The sequence below is a fragment of the Cetorhinus maximus genome, chromosome 32, assembly GCF_964194155.1.
Source record: "Cetorhinus maximus chromosome 32, sCetMax3.hap1.1, whole genome shotgun sequence".
NCBI lineage: Eukaryota > Metazoa > Chordata > Chondrichthyes > Lamniformes > Cetorhinidae > Cetorhinus > Cetorhinus maximus.
Window position 1 is genome coordinate 6,156,751 of NC_135910.1, and position 18,792 is coordinate 6,175,542.

Here is an 18,792-nt window from a genome sequence, read left to right on the forward strand (position 1 = left end):
TATTGGAAAGATTCTGGACAGCTCTATGTTCCCATAACCTACATGGAGAACTCTTCAATTGGCTGTGACCCTTCAGTTTTCTGAAGCTTTTGTACGGTTAACACTTTTACTTACGCTGCTGCCTTGACTTCAATGGTGTAGAGAATCAGGCAGGGCGCAAAGTGGGTGGCCGATTCACTAACAGCATTTAATACGGAGGCAATCGCCCCTCCCACTGGCTGGGAAGTCAGGGGTAAGCCCACCTCCGCCGGCCCTGGGAGCCACAGCCTGATTTTAATGGTCCTCGGGTAATTAGTTGCCTGAAGTCGGGGCTTTTGCCTCTGTGAGGCAGGGTGTCCCGTCCCTGCCAATCAGAGCCAGCAGCGCTTCGGTCCCAGCAGCGCCACCGGTGAGGAGCCAATCCAGGGGATGGAGGGGGGGGGCCGTTCTTTAAGGCGGGTCAGCGAACCATCCTTCCCGGTTCCACCAGAGCTGACTGTCAGGTTGCCAGGATTTACCTGGTGGCCTCATCACGTGGTGTAGGCTCCCCCTGCTGCTGGTAAAATACCAGTGGCAGCAGGAAGATGACATTAGGTGGCCATTATTTAGCAATTTAAGGGTCTCAATTGGCCCGAGGGTGGATGGGCCTTTGCCACCTATTGTGCCGCTGGCCCCTCATGCCACCCCACTGGATTTTATGCTATGCTCCCCCACCAGTCCACTACTGCGAGGGGCACAAAACTCTGGTCACTGGGGTCTGAGCATCGCTGCCAAGGCTGGCATTTATTGCCCATTTCTAGTTGCTTTTGAGAAGGTGGTGGTGGGTGACCTTCTTGAACTGAAGCAGTGTGTGTGTGTGGTAATGGTGCTCCCACAGCGCTGTTAGGTATGGAGTCCCAGAACAGCGAGATGCGTTCAAGTCAAAATTGAGAGGGATATAGGTGAACTTGGCAATGGTGATGGAGGCCGTGTGCGAGGCACTGTCAAAGAAAGGTTATGCACCACCGTTGAGGATCAATTTCCCCCTGGGTGAGTTTCCTGTAAAGTTAACAGGAGTCTTTCTGGGACTGAACAGGTACAAATTCACAAATAGGTCCTGCCTTTGTCTTACATTTAGAAAACCGTGTAATTATGAGAGACTGTAATGCGGAAAAATAGTTTGCAGAGTTAAACCAGTTTATTTAGAAGTGTGTGGCATCGTAACACTGCTTTGAGCTGTAAATCTGCTTCACAGGAGTCTGTCAGTGCACTAGTTCCTCCAAAATTCTCAAGTCAAGGTAAAACAAAACTGCTTGACATGAATTACAGACCTTTGCTTAATCAAACTGAACAGTTAAAGCTCTTTCACCATCATAAGGCGTATTTGCTGCCCTGATTATTTTCCCTCTTTAAACAGCTGAACAATGAATGACTAGCAAACTATTTTTACTTGTGTAAGTGGAGATAGGAACTAAGACGGTTTACCCGGAGTAAAAACTTTTTATGGGTTATAACTGGTGCAGACATTCAAGTAAGTTGAATTTTATTTGTCAACTTAGATCCAATCAAATAATTAGATTTGTTGAACTTTGCTACAAGTCTGGAAATGCATCCTACTTTATTTTAATATTTTTCAGAGCCAACTGGCTGAAGAATTGAACCTGAACACTATATGGGAAAGGCAATCGACAGAAGCTTTAGCCTTATTTGTGACGTGCATTAACTTCAGCTAGTTTGCATTTGAATTTTTCTATAATCAACAGTTTTCAGCATGTAAATGCTTCTCTCTTTAATAAAACAAAAATCTTTTAATTGGATTTGTGTGAATATGCTGTTTGAGGTATGTATTCTTCTGTTGTGTTCCTGGATAGCTTTAACCTTTAGAGAGGAACATTCAAGAGGGAATCACAAATGTTCAATTCTAAGTAGAGACATCATTTGGAAAAAAAAACCTGCATTCCTATCCTTGCAGAAAAGTCAGTTTGAATGAAAATTGCAAACCAAGCTGGGCTTCTAAGTGCTATACCTATCATCCCTTCTGAAATAATGAGGGGAAAGGAAACTTTGCAACCACTTCTGAAAGCTGTACCTTATTCTGGCAGCTGGTTGCTCAATAATTCATCTACACTCATCTCTTATACACAAGATGGATCTGTCAATAACTTTCATTAAAGAGATCATAAACTTAGAAAAGGTACAAGTAGCAGTTTGAGTCGACACAATAGCAAATTAAATAAATACTTGATTAAAGATACCTCCAACAAAGTGAATTAATTTAATTACAATAATTATTTCAACTTAAAAACTTTCAGGAATCCGATGTAACTTTGGAGAGCACATTTTTAAAATCTACTTAAAAGTACATTCTGGTCTTCATGTGTATGAACCTTTACTACCAGCTTTGGTATCCATGTATTCATTATAAAAATGTGCTCAGGGCATTGTAGGAAAAAAAAACATGCCCAAGTGAGAGCACTTGGGTCTTGAGTTTAAGATATCTGATCATTTCTGGTTTCTGAAACACATTGCCTGCTCTAATTAGCATGTCTTTTGATGACAATAGTTAGGTCTTGGGAACTCACACCAAAAAACACTACGATCAGTAATATTGCAAGTACAATACGACTGCTTGAATTCAAATGGCTATTTCAGTGATTAGGACTGAAATAACGGTTGAAAGTAGGATGCAGTTACAATGGTTCTAACTAAACTACCAAAATTTGCGGAAAAGTGGCAGCCCCATACCAGCACAACAGAAAAGATAAAAAGGCCTTCGTTCTGTATAACTTATAACAGGATAAGACTAAGGCACTTATTTTCAACCTTTCTCCCCATTCACAAAAAAGTTAGACAAAATATTTATCCAGGCTTTTCAATGTATACTAAAGTACAAATCTATACCAAGGCTCATTAACTGGTTTGAGTGTGCAAAAGCAGCATGTCCAGTTTACGTATGCAATCAAGTCCGGTCCAGGTATTTTGTTTAGAAAAAAAACTGTATATGTAATAAAATCCACTTCAGGTATTTGTTCTTTTTACAAGCATTTGTCTCACAGCAAAAAGTGGCAACTCTCATTCCATAAACTTTAGCAAGGAACCAGGTAGAATTCATAGGTTGTTACAAGTGCAATATTCTGGCAGCTACTTTATCAGCTATAAGGACTCCTTTATCCCAGCTGATCTTCATATTGTTTCCGGAAACAGTCGCCGGCAGGGAAGAAATCCCAGCATCGTTCCTGGTACATCTTCCACACGTAGGATTCCTGCAACAAACAAGGATAAGGCCGGGTTAGCTTTTGGCTTACTCTAGAAACACGCATAGATAGGTTTTCATGTGATCGTTTCCAATGGCTGGGAGGTGGGGAGATGAGACCGCTGCCCTCCCGAGGCACATGTCCCACTTTCATGGTCATGTCTGAGCTGCATCTGTTGGAGAACTACTGGCACATTGGGGGTAGCTCACCGATTGGAGCGGGCAGGAAATCCGGTGGATTCCAGCTGGTGCAGGCAAGCTAAAAGGCAAGTGGGAAAGCAATCCCATGGGATGGCCACGGAGGATCAGGAATTGGGGTGGATTTTTGTAGGGCCAGGAGCACACACTCTGCTCACTCAAATTTGCATCAGGGTACTACTGAAGTCAAAGGCCCCTGATCCATGAGGGCTAACGCCGTTGTCACCTATTTTCAGCTGGGTGCCTGGACTGCCCATTTCAATGGGGCCCACCAAAATGGTGCAGGCCCAGGATGTGGTGGGAGTGGATGACAAGGGCTGCACTGCCACTCTGATCATGTTACTGTTCCATTGCCCTCAAAGGAGTGAATGAATTATTTTTTATTATTGTTCTGGATGAGGAAAGTAACTCAGCCTATCTTAGTTCACCTACCAAGAAAGATCCTAACATCCACCATTTCAGCTTCCCATTCTCTCAAAGGGAACCAGGGTTTTCATCCCCACTCATTTTGTTGGAAGTCTCCAGGTTGATTCCTTTTTTGTTTTAGAAGAATTTCCTGATATCTGTCTGCAATTTACATTATTCTGTTTGGGGTATTTCTCACTTCCTATGTTCATTATTTAACTGAAATATTCCAGATACATCTTTTCCATTTTGTTAATCATTTTAAGAAAACACTTGTAACCTCACCTCCCAAGCATCTGTTTCCAGCCAGAAAACCGATGTTTATTCAGGCTTTCCACATAACTCAGACCTTTGACACTAAGGGGGGAAATTTTAACCCCTAGAATGATGGGGGAGGGTTGAGCAGGACATAAAAATTTTGAATACCTCAACCCGACCTTTAACCTGCCCACTTATGGGTTTCATGGAGAGGGAATGAGGATGGGCAGCCAAATAGGTCCCAGGAGGCGGGTTGTCCATTTAAATATTCTAATAAGTGGGGTAGCCTCAAATATAACTTGCTTTACAGGTTTAACCATGGCCGGCCTTGTTTTCCAGGCCTCAGAGAACAGGTCAGCTAAACGGAGGCGAGGACACCTTTGGTGAAAAGGTAAATGTCTTTGCAGCACTGCTTGTGGGCCAAGAGTGCTCTCTGGCTCCCACCCAACTCCCCTGGCCCTTCAAGCTTACCTCCTTCCCTGCGACTGGACCCCACTCCAGGGCCCAGGGCTTGGCGATTGAACAACACCATCACTGCACCCACCTCGTCCTGCCCCAACACTCTCACTAGCGGTTACAGGCTCCATGCCTGCAACTACTCCTGTGATCTGCATTGATGTGCTCTCTGCCTTACTGGAAGCCATGCCTGTTAATCAGGCTAAGACAAATAATATGGATGTATGTAAGGGGATCGAGACAAGCATATAGGGTAGAATGGTCAGAGGATAATGCTGATAGAGTTAGTTAAGGAAGGATGGGAACAGGCTTGAGTGGTGTGAATGCTAGTGTGGATTTGTTGAGCTGAATGGCCTGTTTCTATTCCATAGAGTCCATGTAACTTCAAACACCGTAGAGCAAAACGTGACTTTGAATTATCAGCAATAGACATTAGGCAGAAATTTTCGTTCGGTGGGCAGGCACGCACCCGACCCGCTCAAGTGTGAAATGACGCGTGTTGACGTCAGCCGAGTGTGCCAACGTCAATGTGCAGTCGTGCGATAGTGTGGTCGGCAGGCGCGCGCCGGGGTCAGCAGCGTGCCCACTGACAACTAAAAGGCCTGTTAAGGCCATTGAGTTATCAATTAACGTAAATTTTTTGGCTGCTCTAATGGCTAGGCAGGCAGGCGAAACGGCCTTTGCATCCATGGGTGGGATGAGGTTTCCAAAAGCAAATAAAAATAAAATAAAAACTTTAATTTTTCATTAATAACATGTCCCTGCTCATGTGACAAGTCACAAGGGGATGTGTTTTATTACATTTTTATTTATAAATTTTTAAAATATCTCTTCATCCCTGACTTCCCGACTGCCCCCGCCCGTCCCTGTCGAGCCCACCCGCCAAGGGCAAAATTCTGCCTCTTATTTTTCACTTCTCTTAAAGGGAAACTCTCGTCTTAGAATTTAAATATTTGCACGTAACTCATTATTGTTTAAATAAAGATATTCAACCACCCTAAAGGAACTACTCAGAGCAAAAAACAAAATGTTTGTTCTTTTCAATGTAAACAGGTTGTCAGGCAATAAAGTAACGGTTACCTTCTCACAACTGGGAATTCTTCTGTTGGCATCAACATTTATCACCGACAGAGCAGAGCATAACAAGAGACAACACGGAACAAAATTTCATGGGGAGGTTGTGTGCAGTGGAAATGTTATTAGACTAGCAATCCAGAGGCCTAGACTAATGCTCTGGGGACATAGTGGGATTTGACTTTAAATTAAATTAATTTTTGAATTTAAATTCAATTAATAAAATATGGAATTGAAAGCTAGTCTCAGTGATATGAAACCATCGACAACTGTTGTAAAAACCCATCTGGGAAATCTGCCATCCTTACTCGGTCTGGCCTACATGTGGCCCCAGACCCACAATATGGCTGACTCTTAACTGCTCTCTGAAATGGCCCAGCAAGCCATTTAGTTTAAGGGCAATTAGGGATGGGCAACAAATGCTGGGCTTGTCAATAACACTCATAACCCATGAAAGAATTAAAAAAATCTCCACGAACATATATAACAGAGGATATCTTCATCTCAGCCCTCCAACAAGGTACTGTCTGAAAATCATTCAGGGCTATCCGTTTATTGCCCATGTAAACCATGGAGCCATTTCATAACCCATAGTTGAAACTCGAGTGATTAGATCATCAATGTAATCACCCACCAATGAGAAAGGAAGCAGTGTCTTTGGAAAGTAACAGGCCAATCTTAATATTTACTTAGATAAAAGCAAAATACTGCGGATGCTGGAAATCTGAAACAAAAACAGAAAAAGCTGGAAAAACTCAGCATGACCCTGAAGAGTCATACGGACTCGAAACGTTAACTCTGTTTCTCTCTCCACAGATGCTGTCAGACCTGCTGAGTTTTTTCCAGCATTTTCTGTTTAGTTTAATATTTACTTAAATGAACTGCAATAAAACGATTAGACCTAAAATCAAAGTAAACCACTTCTGCTTCACTCCTGATGATGTTTTAAGCTTTTTTTAAACAAGATGCAAGTATGTTATCTTCAAATTCAGTAAATCAATGAACAGGCTTCTGAAGTCCCAAGAGTTGAAATGGTGGAGGATTCACAATGTCAGTATCACAGAATCTTTACAGTGCAGGAGGAGGCCATTTGGCCCATCAAGTCTGCATTGGCTCTCTGAAAGAGCATTCCACCTAGCCCCACTCCCCTGCCTTTTATCCCCACAACCTTGCACATTCTCTCTTTTCAGGTAGCAATCCGATTCCCTTTTTGAATACCTTGATCGAATCTGCCTCCACCACCCTCTCAGGAAGTTTGTTCCAGACTCCGACCACCCTCTGGGTGAAAAAAAACTTTCCTCACATCACATTTACTCCTTTTGCCAATTATTTTGAATCTGTGCCCTCTAGTTCTTGAGTGGGAACAGTTTTTCACTATTTACGCTATCCATACCCCTCAGGATCTTGAATATTCTATCAAGTCTCCTCTCAGCTCCAAGGAAAACAGTCCCAACCTCTCCAATCTATCCTCATAGCTACAGTTCTTCATCCCAGGAATCATTCTGTTAATCTCCTCTGTACCCTCTCCAATGCGTTCACATCCTTCCTCAAGTACGGTGATGGAAGTACCCTCTTGATTTATAATAGTGAACCAGCCAATGGATTCTATTTCCTCATTGAGGCTATTTTCTTGTCATCAATTCAGTCTACCAACAATGTGACTGACTTAAAAAAGGTTTACATTGTAAATTTATGTAATTCCAAACGTTTTTCGTAATTTTGACTGCATGCTCAAGTTTCAATATTTTTTATGATGATGGCTGTACCATGAGCAAATACTTGGATATTAGCCAGGGTACCTACTGAGCTAATGAAACATTTTCAAAACGCTTTCATTAATGAGGCCAAAGTGGTACTGGTGTAAACACTTCATGTTGCCAAGGTGAGGATAAACAACATACCTGACCCGTGTGCTCCGTTTCATCTTTGTTAATCAGATACATCAGGAAGAACCTGAAACAGAGAGATTACAAAGCAAAAAGTAATAAGATGATGAATCATGTTGCATCCATAGCACATACCTAGCCGTACAGCTGAGGAGAAATCTGTGCAACTTGGAACAACAGCTATCGGAAGCTGTTTCCTGGAGGTCATTACCTAGAGTGCACATTCACATATCTAGGCCCCAGTATCTACTATGATGCTGATGAAGCTCTACACCTGCTATTGAAGGCACAATGGGGTGGGGGATATGGAGCACGTTTGTGCTGCGGTACAAAGTGTGTCTGTGCTGTGGGCAGCAGAATTGTGCTATTGGACTCAAACACCTTATATTGAGTTTTGCTGCTCATTGTGCTGACTGGAAGTAGTTCCTGTTGCCTGTGGTTTCCCAAGTAGGGGCGGACACCTGCTTCCAATAATCTAACCTATTGTTAACCATTCCCCTCATTGTAGGGGATTTTAAATATTACAGGTATTCCAACCTGCTCTCACCCTCCAGTTGGACCTACTTTTCCCCGATGCATGCCTTGCCTGAGAGGATAAGCTGGTAACATGCTAACCGGCATCTACCAGTGTGCAGACACTGAGTGACAATGATGCATACTGACTCACTGTCTGATCTTCCCTTCACATGGGGAGTATCCCACCTCTGCTAGGCATGTCTGCCTGTTAACTTCCCAATCTTAATTAAGCCTTTATGTGGAACCATATCTAAGGTTTAGAAACGCAATATGCTGAACCACCACATGGAGGCTGTCTCAAATATGAAGCAATGCATTGCTGAAAATTATTTTAGATTACTATAGTCTAGAAATTCTTCTTGGCAATATGAGAGTCCACATGACATTTCTCTTTGGATTTTTGAAAAACAGGAGTTATTATCTTCATTTTAAATGGGACAGTCTCATCTAAAATAATGGACAAAAGAATGCTGGGGTTATTCCACAATCCTAATGGGAAGCCAAACTTGCAGGGATCGATTAGACACAGTGCTAAAACACTGTAGCGCTGATTTTATGATCTGTGCTCCTCCTCACTGACAGCATGGAACTGCAGAATTACCCTGTCAGACAAAGCACTTAACCGTTTTTATACTGGTATTTAAAACCGTGTCCGTTCATTTTTTTTTTACCACCTCTAAATACAGCAGAAAAGCTTTTACACTGTTTCCAGTGCTTGAGGGGTCTAGGGAAGGGGACAGAAGCAAGAATAAACACAAGAGATTTTGAACAGAAAGCAGGAGAATTTTTTTTTAAACATGGAGGTTTGTGAGGATTTGTAAAGCACTGCCAGAGCTCATGATTGATGTAGAGATCATATCAACTTTTAAAAATAGGTAGTTGAAGGAAAGCAGAATAAAAAAAGGAGTAAGGAATGGGGTAGGCACATTGTATTAGGACAAATGTTTCAGTGCAGAATAAACAACACGGACTGGTTGAACAAAATAGTCTTTTTCTGTTAAATTACAAAAAATTATATAGAAACAACATATGTCCCTATTATGATGTTGCATTAAAACAATGTTTAACATTGCGGCTCAGGCAGACTAGAGGTATTTGCTAAGCTGACTTCTTACATGTAATTTGCTAAGTTGTGTTCCTCCAAAGTGTGTGTTTCAAACCCGTGCGGCGTTGTGTCGAAGTAGTCACTGCCAATTCCACAAATGAAGCATTTGGTCTGTGAAGGCAACCAGAGACAAAGAAGTGGTTATCAAAGCAACAGTACAGCACTAGATATAAATCATTATCACACAACAATCCCACACCATGTACGAAAAGAAATGGATCATCAAAGTTAATAGAATTCTTTTTAAGGGTTTAGGGTTAGTGTGAGGTTGAAAAGCAAACAGATGAAGGAATACACACAGACTCATACAATACAGGGATCATTTTGCAAGGCTCTCCTGTTGATGTGAAGTTCCACCAGCAACAGGAAAACCAGGGATATACCTTATAAGCTTAATACCAGAGCTCCAATTCCCCAACGTAGGCTTTCAACTAGCATGGCTTTACACTAGCAGAATTACTCCTTATACTGCAGCAATGCCCACAGTAAAGAAAGTCAGAAATAGCAAGGGCCAATTATGGAAATTAAGCAAAAGAAAGAGCTTTTTTTGAACATAGAAAGAGGTTATATATTTTGAAGAACACCAAATCATTCAGCATAGAGAAGATTTTCCTGTCCTTTCTGTTAATAGTACGCTAATTATATTGTTGGGATGCACAGGTGATGGGTATTGTTTAATTAAGTACTTTGAGTATGTATAAATAGGGGATAGCTGGGACACTGGGTTTTGTGGGAGAAGAGCTGAGACGAAACAAAGTCAATAAACTCTCTTTACAAAGTAAAGCTGTGTGTCTTGGTTCTGCTTCACTAACCAGCTTGAATCCTGTCAACACTTGCTTGACAGGAATTAAGAGAAGCATGTAAGGTCGGGACTCCACCCCCATGAGTAAAGCTGCATCACACCCTGAGGCTTCATCTGGGTGAGGATAGTATGTACCTGCCTGGCAAAGGTAGGAACATTTGAAACCCACTTAAACAACTGGCAAGTGACATCACAACACATTTTGTGCTATTTCCAGCAAGTTACATTGGGTGGATGCCTGTCCATTAAGCTGGCTAGCAGTGTGGGACTGTGCCTTCAGATCCTCAGGTGGGTAAATTTTGTAGTTCTTTGGTGCAGAAAACTTGGATTTTCTGGAGGCTGTTTTTGTTCACTTTATGCCACTGCAGATCTTTTAAGGTTTATAGCACCTCACAACTTCCTGATTTAGATTGTGGAGATCCTCCTGCCAGACATAACAAGCTTGGCTGTGCTAACTCCCTGATGCAGTTGTTCAATATGAGTCAGAGATAAAACACTTGGGGCTGAATTTTTAGCTCGGTGGGCGTCTGCCCGCCCGACCCAACCGAGCCTAAAAAGACAGGCGATGACGTGAGTGTCCCAACGTCTTCGCGCATTCACGCAATATTTTGGTTGGTGGGCAGCGCTGGAGTCAGCAGCGCACCCACCGCCAATTAAAAGGCCTATTAAGGCCATTAAAGAGGTAATTAGAAGAAATTTTTCGCTGCCCTTCCAACTTTACGGTTGGTGGGCAGGCAAAAAGGCCACATGGCCTTTACATTTTTTTTGGAAACCTCATCCACAGGCAGGATGAGGTTTCCAACATCAAATAAAAATAAAATAACAATTTTAAAATTTATTTAATAACCTGTCCCTACTCATGCAACAGAGTCACGAGGGGATACATTTTAAAACATTTTTAAGATCTTTATTTTTTTATTTTGAAAACGGTTCATCTTCCTGATGCAGCCCTGTGCCTCATGGAGATTTTCAAGTGTGCGCTTGCGCGCATGCACCAAGTTTGCGCTTGGCCTCCACCAAACCCCCACACAGGCAGCGCTGAACGCTGCTGCTGCTCGCGTTTCGCGCTGGGTGGGCCTGAATTGGCCCGCCAGCATGAAATCGCAGTCTGGCCCCGGTCATGGGCGGAAGTCGGCTTCCCAACCGCTCCCGCTCACCCCCGCCGAGCCCACCCGACAAGGGCAAAATTCTACCCGTGCGTTTTTATTCTGACTTCTTATAGTCAGATTTTTTTTTTGAAGAAATTTTAACTCAATAAAATAATTTTACTTCTTGATTTTCTTTGCTTCTCCCGACTACCATTCATCATTCTGTGGCTGATGTCCTCTCCCACCCAGGCTTTTGTCAATCCTGGGGAATAATTTTCAATTTACCGTTAGGGTGTAAACCTAGAGCTGCAGTTTGGGCGCCACAAAAGGATAAACACTATTTTCCGTTCCATTGCCAGCGCTGGTTTTACACACTTGTCATTATTGCAGAAGAGAGAGACATGTTGTTGAAGCTTTTCGTCTTGCACTCTTCAGGACAAAGACAAAAAGGGCAGGACAAAAAGCTCTGGCGACATGTCTCTCTTTTCAACACTATTCAAGTTCTGTACTACAAACCACCATTTGAAATTTTCCTCTGTTCTTTAATAGAAACACTTTTTTTTCTGAAGAAAAAACATCTCCTCTCCTGACACACCCTCCTAACTACTTTGCAAAGGAAAAATAATGGTGGGCAGCCCCTTTCATAAAACCTCATTGCGCAACTTTGCTATTGGGCCACCGTTCTGCTTCTCATATCTATTTAATCTAACTAATCTCTGCCTGCTCCTATTTCTTAGAAAAAATTATGGTTTCTTTATTACACGGATATCTAGATAGTAACTACTTTATCCTATTCCTACCTCCATGTCCTCTTTCACTTGCTCCTGCTGATCTCTCAATTCACCAAAGGCATCAATAATCAAACCTGAAGGAGAGAACAATTTCATACTGTTATTCTTTCACACATACAAAGTTCTTTTTAGCATTCACAGATAAACAAAAACCTATTTTTCTTTTTTGGAAACAATCAAGAGAAAAACAAAAGCAAAACAGCTCATCATTTACAATCTGCACAATGGAATTATGATTTTTTTCTAAAATACTATAGTCCTGCAACATAAGTACTATTGTATATATTAAGGTAAGAAGCAAACTGGTGTTCATACCCTTCCCTCCCGCCAAGGTGCTGCACTCCCAATCTCAGTTGTGCCTCAGCCAATTAGAGTTGACTTATCAACCAATCAGCACCCTTTCCTCATGCAATGTAAATTGTTACTCCCCTTGAAATTTGGCATTCTTGTGTTTGTCCTGATGAGTGCAAGATGAAAAGCTTTGACAGCATGTCTTCTTTTTCATCAATCCTCTGTACTGCTATGCGACTATTTGTTAATAATTCTTTAGCATTATTTGAAGAACAGCATGGGCAGAATTTTCCCCCCGTTGGGGGAGAAGTTTAGGAGCAGGCACATGGAGGTGTGCCTCCAATCGGCGGCCCCTATTGGGGGCATGCCGCCATTTTATGTGGGCGGGCCAATTAAGGCATGCGCGCGAAAGAGCACACTCATCTCCCTGAGGCTAAGTGCTGCCTCAGGGAGATCAGCTCCTGTCTGAAAAAATTTTAAAAACAGAAGAAATAAATTTCTCTGACATGTGCCCTCATGTGACACTGTCACATGAGTTGGGACATGTCCATCACTTTCATTGGCAATTTTATTAAAAATTTAAAAATCTACATGAAACTTCATCCCGCCCGTGGATGAGGTTTCATGCTTTTACTGAAGTCCCCCAGGGCTCCCAGCCTGCCCACCAACCTTAAGTTACTTTAACTACTTTGTCAATGGCCTCAATTGGCTGTTGACACGTCAGCGGGCGCACCGCTGATTCTGCTGAGCCACCGCCGACCTGAAAATTGAGATGAGGCGGGGTGATGTCGGGAGTTCAGCCCAACGTCATTTTACGCGTCGGCGAGCAGGCCTCGCCCCACCCCCCGCTCGGGAAATCCTGGCTCATGAGTTCTTCAATGTCCAGGAAAACATTTTCTCTTCTACCCAAAACATCAAAAGAGTAGATTAACCTTTTAATCATCTCATTTTTGCTGGTAAGACATTGTTGGCACAGAATGGTTTATTTACCTACATAGCAGCACTGGCACATTCAAATATTATGTGAAGCTTTGATGACGTGATGTTACTAGATAAATGGATGCAGCATCCAGCCTTTTGCAAATAGTCAGAGGTCTACAAAGTAGTTAAAATTGTAGAAAAGGTAAATCCAGAATGTTAATTTAAAGAAAACTCTGAGCATAGGACAAGGGGATACAGCTTCAAACTAGTAACAGGAAATATTAGGACTGATATTGAGAAATTCTTCTTTCCCAGAATGAAGAGATAGTAAAAACTGGGAAATAAGAGTGCTGGTCTGTACTGTTTTTTCCAATTGCACAAGGAGTGACTAGCACTTGATCCACTGATCTAGTGAGCACAAAAGAATACAGGAGTGATGAAGAATTGATCGAAACTAGGATGCAAACGTTGATACCATTGTTGGACATCCCACTCCTAGATTTGTTGGATAACTTCAGAATCACTGTTCATTTAATTTGAGACTACATTTTCCCAATGATTTGTCCAGCAGTAAGCCTTGGGGTCATACCTTGGATGATAGCCAGGAGGATAACAATGACAAAGAAGAAGAAGGTAATGTCAAAGACAACACGGTACAGCTCATATTCATCTCCAGCTGGGTCTTCAATCTCGTCACCAATACCACCACCAGCTCGCACACCCACATACATGTGGAAAAGGTAACACTATATATAGTAGAGAGACAGATGGCGGTTAGAACAGAAACAAAATCCTCCAGCTTATACACACAACCAGTTTCACTGAGGTGCAAGTTTGACGAGTGAAATTTCAAATCATCTCATTTTGTGCACAGATGTATAGGAATGACAAGTTTGTATCACGTTCATTGAAGTGTCATCACTGAATCATACCTGACAATTCTGTCATTACCTGTTATAATACCTCCCAATTCACACTCCTGTTGAATAATAGCGACACAACACGAGAAGTCACAAAAAAAATACATACTCAAGTAGTTTTGCTTCCACGGGTTTTCAGTAGGAAGAAAAACTCACAATCTGCCAAGCAAATCACCAGAAAATAAAATAGTCCCTTATTGAAACTAAAAAGAAAATGATAAATCCTTTATGTGGACATTATTTAACAAGAAAAATCTAACCAAGATACACTCCTAGATACTGCTTGTATTATGAAATGGTTTGATTGAATTCCACTGTTCTATGATTGTTGGATTTCGGTCTACATGTATATCACACTAAATAATTTACTTGTGTGTCCTAAGTTGCAAAATCACTTGGCCTGGCTTTTGCAGGTAGCGGCTGATCACCCAGGACTTATTTGTCTAGCTCATCAGGTTGTATGCAAACAAATGGCACCTTGACCCTACATAAATGCTATACAGTTGGTACACAATACGTATGAAACAAGCCTACTGGTGCCAACTTTGACAATAAGCATCCTACAGGTTTGACTGCTGCACCCACTGCACCAGCACCTGCTTTAGTTACGCTGCAGTAGAGGTTGGTTTCAGGTGAATTGGGAGTTGCATACTTTCAGTTTAGTTTAGTATGCCTGTGTGTGTATTTACAAACAATGCTTGAAATTTTGACCCAGCTGAGAGGCTTTTAGAAGCAAGAAAGCCTTGAGGTTGCTGTGGAGAAAATTGCTGAGGGTGGAGCTATGCTTTAAAAAGAAAAGGTAGGTTTTGTTTCGAAGAAAATAAGTAAGCGTAAGAGAAACTCCCTGGAGGCTGCAGACATTCAGTCTGTTGTGTTCAACCAGAGAACTGGGTAGGACCAAGTAGCTCTGTAAAGAGAGGAGACGTCCAGCTATGGAATAGATGTCTGCGTGTGACTGGTGGGTTGTGGTTTGTGGCCACCAGCGACACCTATACTTGGACCGGGGAGTCATATTGGTAAGGTATAGCATAGATCTGAGCTGTGACCTGTACAGGCAGACCCAAAGGGAAAAAAAGGAATTTAATCCAGTGTATGAGTATGTTTAAAAGCCTATGCGAGGGAAAGCCAAAGTAAAAAGATTAACCTGGGTTAAGTATAGTATTGTTTAGAATCATCCTCTTATTTGCTCATTGTACCTATTTAGTCATTATTGCTTGCATTTGTTTTGTTCAAGTTTCTTTAGTAAAGATTCCTTTGGGGTTTCAATTTAATCCTGGCGCTTATTTCCTTACCCTTGATTCTTCCATGCATTATATTTTTAAAATGATTATGGTATATCAAGCCAGATCCTAACAAGTATCTGGCTTGTCCAGTATTCTCATAACTGGGATCATAACAGTCCTTTAAATCAACTAAGCTTTAATCAGAAAAACAGAATACTGCAGATGCTGGAAATCTGAAATAAAACAGAAAATGCTGGAAACTCCCAGCAGGTCTGGCAGCATCTGTGGAGAGAGAAACAGAGTTAACGTTTCAGGTCGATGACTGGAACAAGTTAGAAATGTAATAGGTTTTAAGCAAGTGAAAGGGGGAGAGGGAAAAAGGACAAAAGGGAAGGTCTGTGACAGGGTGAAGGGTCGGAGAGATTAAAAGGCAAAAGGGTTGGTGGTGCATGGCCATATTCTTTAGCATTGTGGCATTTTTGCCTCCATTTGTAATAGAGTCCATCCCATTTATGCCCTTGATCAAGCATACTTGATTGAAAAAATATGCACTAGCAGACTGCTGTACTAATTCATTGTACAGCAAACTGCCCTGTGGAATGGTGCTCAGAAACACAAGCCTGTCTTTTTAGTTCCACGTGCGACATAGAACATGTTGTGCGGTTACTACATGCTCTGTTTTCACTTGTGATAAAATGTGGTTTTGACCACAATATTTCCTGGATGTTGGCTGTGCTGTGCCTTCATTGGGAAACACTAAAACACTTCCTCAAAATGGGCAATACAAAACCAGTCACTACTCCTGCACACTTTTCAGTAGCTAGCTCAACATTTGGGGCGGTGGGGGGGGGGGGGGGGACACGGACAGCAGTGGTAATTTACTGGTCTAGTAATCCAGGGGCTCGCACTAATGGAAATTCAAATCCCACCATCGCAGCTGGAGAAATTTAATTCCAATTAAATGGAATAAAATGTTGGTCTCATCCCGCAAAAAGTGCAAAGGCCGCTTGGCCTATTCGCCCACCCGCCAACTGAACGGTTGGACGGGCTGCGAAAAATTCAATTCAATTAATTGATTAAGGGCCTTAATGGGCCTCTTAATTTTTAGTGGGTGCGCTGCCGCCTCTTGTGTGCACCCGCCGAGTGAAATATTGCGAGAGTGCATGATGATGTCGGACCCTTGCCTGACCCAGGCCCACAGCTTTATTTTACTTCTGTTTGGGTCCGGCACGCGCCTGCCCGAAGAGGGAAAAATTCTGCCTTTTATTTGTTTGTTTAGACATGTGGAGAGTAGCTACTGAACAGAGTCACTGGAGTCAGCTAATAAACTTTTCGCAAAAGAATAAAACATTTTTTAAACAAGAAAAGATTAACTATATTACAATACTCCTTCACCTACAACTATACCTTTACAGATATATACAGATTTGTAAGGATAACACAAGTTATAAAAGCTATCTTGTACTTTAATGTTCACAGTAAGTACAGTCCATGTAAAGCAATTGGCGACCTGTGGTCAGACACACCACCCTCTGAAAGCAAGTGACAGATGCCACCTCAACCAGATGCTATGGATCTCTCCTCAACTTCCCCCAGACACTTATGTCACACCGTGAGCCAACCAGTCTCACTGAACTCCGAATTTCACACGAGGGTTTCCAATCTCCACTCTCCAAGAACTCAGCTTGGAATCTTCTCTAAAACCAATGCTTTCTCTCAGGCGCCTTCCACAAGAGTTCACTTCCAGGGTTTTGAACTCTCCTTCCGATGTTCCTCCCTCCTAGGTCACCACATGTATTTAAATTTTCTTCCACGCACTTTCGCCAACTCAGTTGTCAACAGTTCACCACTGCTTCGCATGCCCAAAGCAAAGAATAACAGGTTCTACCATCTCTTTGAGCCTTCTGGTCTCTTGCAGGCTGTTCTTGCTTTAAATCTGCTTTCTGCAGCTTTTGTCTCTTTAAATCTGAAGCTTGGAGCCTTTCTTTCTGCCCCTCATTCTTAGCTTTACTTACAGGTCCTTTTCCAGGTTTCTGTCCTACCTTTGGCTAGGAGGTCTGCTTGGGACTTTCTCCTGTTTCACTCCCCTGGATTTTTGGGGTCTTTTCTTTAGCTTGGGACTGGCTATCTGTCCCCTTTGCTCTAGTCTCTCCTGGCACAGCTTTCAAATCAAACTGCTGTTTCTAGTTTCTTGTGTGTGTGTCTGTGAGAGGGCCCTGCCTCTCTGGACTGCTGTTGCTAGGCAACAGCCCAGTTTCTCTACTCTTGTTTGTTTAACTTAGCTCCACAGTCATAAAACTCTCATTAGAAATGCAGGCACCTTTTAAAGTGAAACTAAAGCTCAATTTGACCTTTTCTTAACACACTGGCACAGAAATACAAATTAAACTTAAATATTAAAGCTAAAATTCATTCCTAACACCCACAAATACAAATATAACTTACTTAAACCATCTCTATTTCCTAACAAAGGATGTGAAGAAAACTATTTGAAGAAAAGTGGAAATTAGTCTGGAAGACAATTTGATGTGATCAGTGTTAACTGTAAATGCTATTCAACAAAGGATCTTCTCAAGACTTTAAAATTATGGAGAGGTTTGGTAGAGTCGACTTAGAAAAGATGTTTTCATTTGTTCCAAGCCCAAAAGTGGGACCATAAATATAAGATAGTCACGAATATATCCAATAAGGAATTCAGGAGAAACTTCTTTACTCAGAGTTGTAAGAATGTAGAACTCGATACCACAAGGAGCAGTTGAGGTGAACAGCACAGGTGCATTTAAGCGGGAGCTAGATAAGTACATGAAGGAGAAAGGAATAGAAGGGTATGTTGAGATGAAGGTGGAAGGAGGCTCATGTAGAGTATAAACACCAGCATGGACCTGTTGGGTCAAATGGTCTGCATCTATGCTGAAAATTATATGTGATTTGACATTATTTTGAAGTAAACTTAGGGAACAGCTTCTCCTTCAGGTGTCATGTTTTACATGTTGGTGATCATGGCTCTCCAATTTTCATGATCCTTGATAGCAGTCAACATCTTGGTGTTGTTCTCAAATCTGCTTCTTGAGCTGAGAGTGTAGTTCCTCTTTTGTCTCCCTCTTGTTCTACTACCTTCAATTTTACCTGTCATTATCAGGTGCAGGATTTTCGCCTCGTCTGGCGGGCGCAGCGAGCCTGGGAGCGGCCGCGAAACTGACTGCCACCTGCGATCGGGCCCTGACAGCCAGCCAGTGTGAAACCTCTGGGATGTATATTACAAAGCCCCTCCAGACTGGGCAAGGCGGTGGCAGCGCATTGTAAGAAGCCAATGGTGTGTCTATGATAGCTCTGGTGGAACATGAGCTTGATTGTAGCATTGCTGTGCCCTGCTCTAGGGATGCCTCACTGGTGTCATCAGCTGTGTACACATGGGATAGCCCTTGTCACTGAGGATCCATCCACCATCCTGGGAAACGAGCACAGATCTGCATTATTCTTCTACTGTGGTCACACACCAATTGTACGTTCATGGAGTGAAACCCTTTAGAATTTACAAATGCAGCTGTCTGTTGCCAGGGAGCTTTTATAGCCACAAGTGCAGTCAATAACCCTGCACTCAGGGAAACCCACTGATGACATAAAATGTGGCTGACCTTGCAGCCTGG

The 18,792-nt window shown here is 42.3% G+C and overlaps 1 protein-coding gene across 1 annotated transcript in view; it reads right to left on the reverse strand.

Annotated features, from left to right (window-relative positions):
* Positions 1-1,134: 1,134 nt before the first annotated feature.
* Positions 1,135-18,792, reverse strand: part of LOC144671280 (ryanodine receptor 1-like) — a 473,493-nt gene continuing 455,835 nt past the window's right edge. Inside the window, exons 101-105 of the mRNA XM_078533089.1 lie at positions 13,592-13,748; positions 11,800-11,864; positions 9,120-9,220; positions 7,504-7,555; positions 1,135-3,221 (exon numbers count right to left, since the gene is read on the reverse strand). Of these exons, the coding sequence (XP_078389215.1) occupies positions 3,126-3,221; positions 7,504-7,555; positions 9,120-9,220; positions 11,800-11,864; positions 13,592-13,748 (471 nt within the window). The 3' untranslated portion in view covers positions 1,135-3,125. The remainder of the gene's footprint in view (positions 3,222-7,503; positions 7,556-9,119; positions 9,221-11,799; positions 11,865-13,591; positions 13,749-18,792) is intronic.